The sequence below is a fragment of the Austrofundulus limnaeus genome, unplaced genomic scaffold (assembly GCF_001266775.1).
Source record: "Austrofundulus limnaeus strain Quisiro unplaced genomic scaffold, Austrofundulus_limnaeus-1.0 Scaffold402, whole genome shotgun sequence".
NCBI classification, from domain to species: Eukaryota; Metazoa; Chordata; class Actinopteri; order Cyprinodontiformes; family Rivulidae; genus Austrofundulus; species Austrofundulus limnaeus.
This window is the reverse complement of record NW_013952804.1, coordinates 444,993-450,876: the sequence shown is the minus strand read 5'-3', so window position 1 is coordinate 450,876 and position 5,884 is coordinate 444,993. Positions and strand designations below refer to the sequence as shown.

Here is a 5,884-nt window from a genome sequence, read left to right as displayed (position 1 = left end):
GTTTATCAGCTAAAAAAAGTTGATTTGGGGGTAAGTTACTCTTTAAAAGCCTGAATTTAGCTTGAAACTCTCAGACCGAAGAAGTCTCTTGGAGGAGAGACGAAACGTTTCATTAGAGAAGAACCCGTCCAGAGGACCTATACAATTTTTTTCTTTTTGATTTTTTACCTTGTTTACTGAGATGCATCAGGGTATAACATCTAATTTTAATTGGTTTTTAAAAACATGAATTGTTACACAACTTTGATTTTTATGGGTTTCTGTAATCCACATGAGATTGCCAGTATGGATTAGACAAAATCCACATCCAGTGTTGCATTAATTTTTCACCAAGATCTTGCATTGATGATGGTAGAGTCTGACCTTCTCCAGCACATCTTAAAGATTCTCAGTGACTCTGTGGAGCCAATCCATGTGTGAAAATGATGTCTCATGCTCCCTGAACCACTCGGTCACAATTCCAGCCCAATGAATCCTGGCATTGTCATCTTGGAAAATGGCTGTGCCATCAGGGAAGAAACAATCATTGATGGAATATTGATTGAACTTGTTCATTCGGTACTGTATATTCAGATAGTTAGCTGACCTCATTCTTGGAGCACAGATTGTTGTTGAACCTAGACCTGACCACCTGCAGCGACCTCACATCACAGCACTGCCTCCACAGGTTTGTACAGTAGACACTATGATGGGAGCATCACTTCACCTGCCTCTCTTCTTACCCTGATGCACCCATCACTCTGGAACAGGGTCAGTCTGGACTCAGACCACCTGACCTGCTTCCATTGCTCCAGAGTCCAACCTTTATGCTCCCTAACAAACTGAAGCCTTTTTTTCTGTTAATCAATGATTTGACTCTTCTCAAACAGACTGACATCTTCTCCACTACCACAGGACGTGTCTTTGGTTGTTTAAGAAATGAGAAACAACTCATTGCTCCAGTTGGGTTAAATAACTAACAGCTGAAAGATAATCAGCTCTGCAGTAATTATCCAATAGGAGGCTCGTACCTGTTTGCTTAGTTAAATCCAGGTGGAGACTTGTGTTTGGCCAAGCAATGTAGTTTGTTTTCACTGTCTGTGTTGGACAAAAATCTTGTATAAATTTCAGGTGAATATTTTTTAGATTCTGACAGATTGTGTTTCTTGCCAGTGAACTGCAGGAGCTTGGTAAAATGTGAGAGTATTATTGAATCTTCACATCCATTTTCAAATTTATACTTGTGAAGGTATTTGTTCAAAATTCAAATAAAAACCAGATTTCATATTATTTGGTCATAAGTGTTTTGTTTTTGGAGGAAGAGTCCTGTCTTTCTGAATAGAATGGTATTTCTACATGTTTCCCTTCTTGTTTCCTAAAACTGAATTTCTGATGTTTTTTCTTCACATTTAGACCGGAGAAATGGAGGTGAAGAACCCGCTGTTCGACGACTCTAATCTTTACCTGCAGAGATTCCACAAGTAAACACGGACATGTAGATGTTTCTCTCTCAGAATGCAGCACTCTTTGAATTTTACACACATGCACACTCCGTGCACTGCTGTTCTCAGTCCAGCCTCATTTGGAAACGGGATGAGGAGAGTAAAGTACACAGAAGAGGAAAGGACGAGGACTGAAACATGACCTGGAATTAAAAAAAAAAACAAATAGAAAAAATGTGCCCATGTTTATTTCATGTTCTCAACCTGACTGAATGTGAGTGTCCTGTTCTGCCACCAGGTCTCGTTCTGGCTCATGTTCAGTTCAGCTGTATCTGAAACCTAACCAGGAATGAGACATGTAGATCAAATGTGTTCAAACTTCAGATTTGGGGTTTTATTCCGTTTTTTCTCATTATTTTCTTTTAAAACAAGTGAGATTTTAATATTTTAACATGCCTCCCCACAGCACAGTATCAGTATTTTATGTAGCCTTTGTGTTTCTGGTCTAGTTCCTCTATGCATGAACTGATGATGTAAGAAGTCAGAGTTGACATGCCTTTACAGGTTGTTTCTAAGTTTGTACCTCAAATATGCTGATATTTATCATCTACATTTACATATATACATATACATGTATATAAATGATGATAGTTCTGTCTTCTGTATATTGCTGCTGTTGCCAGCAGGACAGAGATCCTGCCGGTCACTCAGTGTTTTCATGTGTTCTTCATTTTCTCTCAGATACTCTGAGAACACTTGTGTGTTCAGTGGTCCTGCGCAAGTGGAAATTATTGAGTCAGACAAATAACTGAGTTCAGGTTTTTCAATCTTACTCAGTCCACTTTTTTAGGTCCACCCGTTCAACTGCTGAACACAAACAACTGTTCAGCCAATCACATGGCAGCAACTCCATGCCCTTAGGGATCTAGATGTGTGCAGGTACGTTCTGGTGCCCAGAACGTGGACCAAAGGGGAAAGTTGGTGACTGAATAAGACCTGGATGTTGGAGTCAGACAGGCTGGTCTGAGTTTTTCAGAACCTGCTGATCTGCCGGGATTATTATACACAACTATTCTTTGGTTTACAGAGGATGGTCTAAGGCAGTATTTGTGTGGATAAAATGACATTAATGATGTAAAGGAGAATGAGCAGATTGGTTGGAGATGATAGAAAGGCAATAGTAGCTCAGAAAGCCACAGCAYGTTCCATTTGTGTCAGCCAAGAACAAGAAACTGAGGCTACAGTTCACACACTAAAACTGGACAAGAAGAGTTTAGAAAAACATCTCTGAGTCTTAATCCACTGGACTCCAATGGTTTCCACAGTCAYCAGGTCTCAGTCCAGTCCAGCACCTTTAGGATGGGCTGGATCAGGAGAGACACTTCATGGATGTTCAGCTGTGTCATGTCGGTATGGAGCAGAAGCTCAGGAATGTTTCCAACGCCTGACATGAAGGATTAAACCAGTCCTGAAGGCAGAGTGTCTGACTCAGCCATGCTTTACAGAACAAACCTTCAGCTGAGATAGGTCAGAGTAAATTGGTTTTTACGTGTCTGAACTGACCTTTTGAGATCTTGTGATGTTGATGAAACTTGWTCTCTTTTTCCACAGAATGTTTAACTGATAATGACACACATCAGCTTGTCAAATGTGTAAAACTACTGCCACAACTTTATTGGTACATTTAAATTTTACATCACAATGTAAGTCATATATTGTCTTCTCCCACCCAGTGTCCCTCACCRCTGTAGGACTTAGGATTTTATCCCCCAATTCCTGCAGGATTTAAAGAGCGCTCAGGTTTCTGTAGGTTTTAGTTATATTTTAGCTCAAAAAATTCTCATCAAAACTGGAAATGAAGGGATTTATTTTTACTCATCGCACCTCATAGATAAAACTCGGGAAACATAAAACTTCACCTGAATGCGCGTCAGAGCCTTCTGCTCATCATTAAAGACTTGTCTCTGCACAGCGAGGCTTACCTTTCAGTCTGTTCCCGTCTGAATCATCAGCTTTTTAAACTGAGTGACAGACGCAGGTGTGTGCTTACCATGTTGATCATAATGCATTGCTGGCAGCAGCTGTAACATTACATTTGATTTTGGCTCTTTACTCAAAATGTAGGTATTTTATTCTTAGTTTAGATTATTACAAAGTTGTGTTGGAATGTTAGCCTTGCATGGCGACTGCTAGAGATTAGCCCCGCCCTCAGAAACGGCTGGATGGATGTTGGGCTCCAGTGGCACTGGCACCCTTTAAATTTTCTACAGATATTATTTTAGTTTTTCAAATGGTTTCCAGTTTATCAGGTAAAACATTTTGCATCTTACAGAGAGGAGACCTTATTTATTCTCTGATCAATGAATTAAAGAAATGTTAAAGTACATAATAAATATTTTAGGACTGTTACGTTAGCCCAATGTGTTACTGTGGATATTTCCTAGAAAACAAGTTTAATGTATAAATATAATCCATATCTGTTATTTCTGAGTTTTTTTTTTTTTTTTTATAGTTGAGTGAATAATAAAAGAATTGTACAAAGCCTGAATGTTCTGCTGCTGGTAGCAACACATCTGCACTGACTGATGGATGTAGATGTGTGCAGCTGCTGGTCTTTTTGCTGAATTTGTTTCTTTGACTTCCCAACTAATGTAAGTTTCAGGCTCCAGTTACAGAATGAAGGTCCTGATTCTCTGGCCCAAAGCCACAATGTCACAGTTTCCCAGATTGTGAAGGAGCACATTCTTCTGTAGCTGTCTGCACACACACACATGCACGTTTGTTCTTCTATCCTCATGGGGACATTGCATTGAGCCTAACCCTGACCCCCTACCCCTAAASCTAACCTAAACTCAAGTCACACGTTAGTCCTAACCCCTCAGCCATCAACGATATTTCCCCTAATGTGGACTGGGTTTTGTCCCTACCGGGTATCAAACGTGCACACACACACACACACACTCACACTGCAAGCAGCTCATGAACCATGTTGACAGGACTGTTTTATCGAAGTCAAGCTCAAAGAACAAAACATGGACATAAGGACAATAAGAAAATAATAAAATCTCATGTTTGCCTTTTTTATGTTACACAACTCTGTGTGTGTTCTTTTGGTTCTCTCTCATGTTGAGTTGGTACTTTGTTACCAGCGGTTTCCAGGCTTCATACAGTATATGTTGCTATCATGGTTAGCCTGCATGTGGAAAAACTGTTCAAATGAAAGAAATAAATATAACAGCCTGTTTCTGAGGGTTTTTTTACCTTTTATTTTTATAATGACAGGCTTTTGGTGATGTACATCCAACATTCAAAGACCTACAGATAAATGCTTGTTGATGAACTTGTTAGAAAATGTTGGTAAAGAAGGACATCTGCAGGTCCTACATGGAAGAGTGTAGAATGATCATCAAACATCAAACAAATATACTTTGATCTGAGGATTAACAACATGTAAGAAAGATGTCCTGTTGATTGGGCAGGCTTTCCTATCTCGTGACCAGATACTTCAACAAAAATCTACAAACTAATGAGAGAAAAACCATATGTTGGAGTGTTGTGGTGAATGGCACGCATGTGTTAACTAATCAGACTGAGTAGAGTACATTCTGTTTGAGCTGACATAATAAGCCACTCAATGCAGATTGCACATCAACTAAATCAGTTTAATCTTAAAATTAAATAATTACGCTAATAGGCAGAGGTGTCAAAAGTATTCACATTCATTACTTAAGTAGAAGTATAGATACTAGGGTTTAAAAATACTTTTTTGGAAGTAGAAGTATCAACTCGAGTTTTTTACTCAAGTAAAAGTTTAAAAGTACTGGTTTTAAAACTACTTAAAGTATAAAAGTAAAAGTAATGAACACTATAAAAAAGGCCATTAAAGATCAAATCTTAGGCTGTACCACAGGGTTTATAGCATATGACCTATGGTAAATGGACTSTACTTATATAGCACTTTTCTATCCATCCAGGACACTCAAAGCTCTTCACACTATAATCTGTGTCCTCATTTATCCATTCACACAGCACTCTACYAGATTTCTACAAAACTAACATGTACAATCAACTATGGAGACTAATCAGTGCCAATCACATTCATACACTGATGGGACACACATCAGAGGCATTAGGGGTGAAGTGTCTTGCCCAAGGACACAACAACTGAGACAGCTGGACGGGGGATTGAACCAGCAAATGGTTCCAGGATGACTCCCCTAATCACTCTGCCACAGCCAACCATAAGCCCTATAAATGTWTAATCATAGATTTTAGACATTAGCTGTAATTTTGGCCCTCAGTTTTCCTCCTGTCATCACCGCTTTTCTGATGAGATTAGAAYTTTGTCTCCCAGAACCTGAGGAGAAATGTCTTAGTTTAAACTTTGAAGCATGTGACATTTTGAGAACCGTACTTACAGAAATTATCTATCAAAAGTTAGCTAAAAATCTGTAGTTGTAATA

The 5,884-nt window shown here is 39.0% G+C and overlaps 1 protein-coding gene across 1 annotated transcript in view; it reads left to right on the top strand.

The window, feature by feature from the left end:
* The window catches only part of npdc1b (neural proliferation, differentiation and control, 1b), a gene marked incomplete in the record, with an annotated part of 44,314 nt that extends 39,651 nt beyond the window's left edge, over positions 1-4,663 (top strand). Inside the window, 1 exon segment of the mRNA XM_014023996.1 lies at positions 1,393-4,663. Within this exon segment, the coding sequence (XP_013879450.1) occupies positions 1,393-1,464 (72 nt within the window).
* Positions 4,664-5,884: the final 1,221 nt, after the last annotated feature.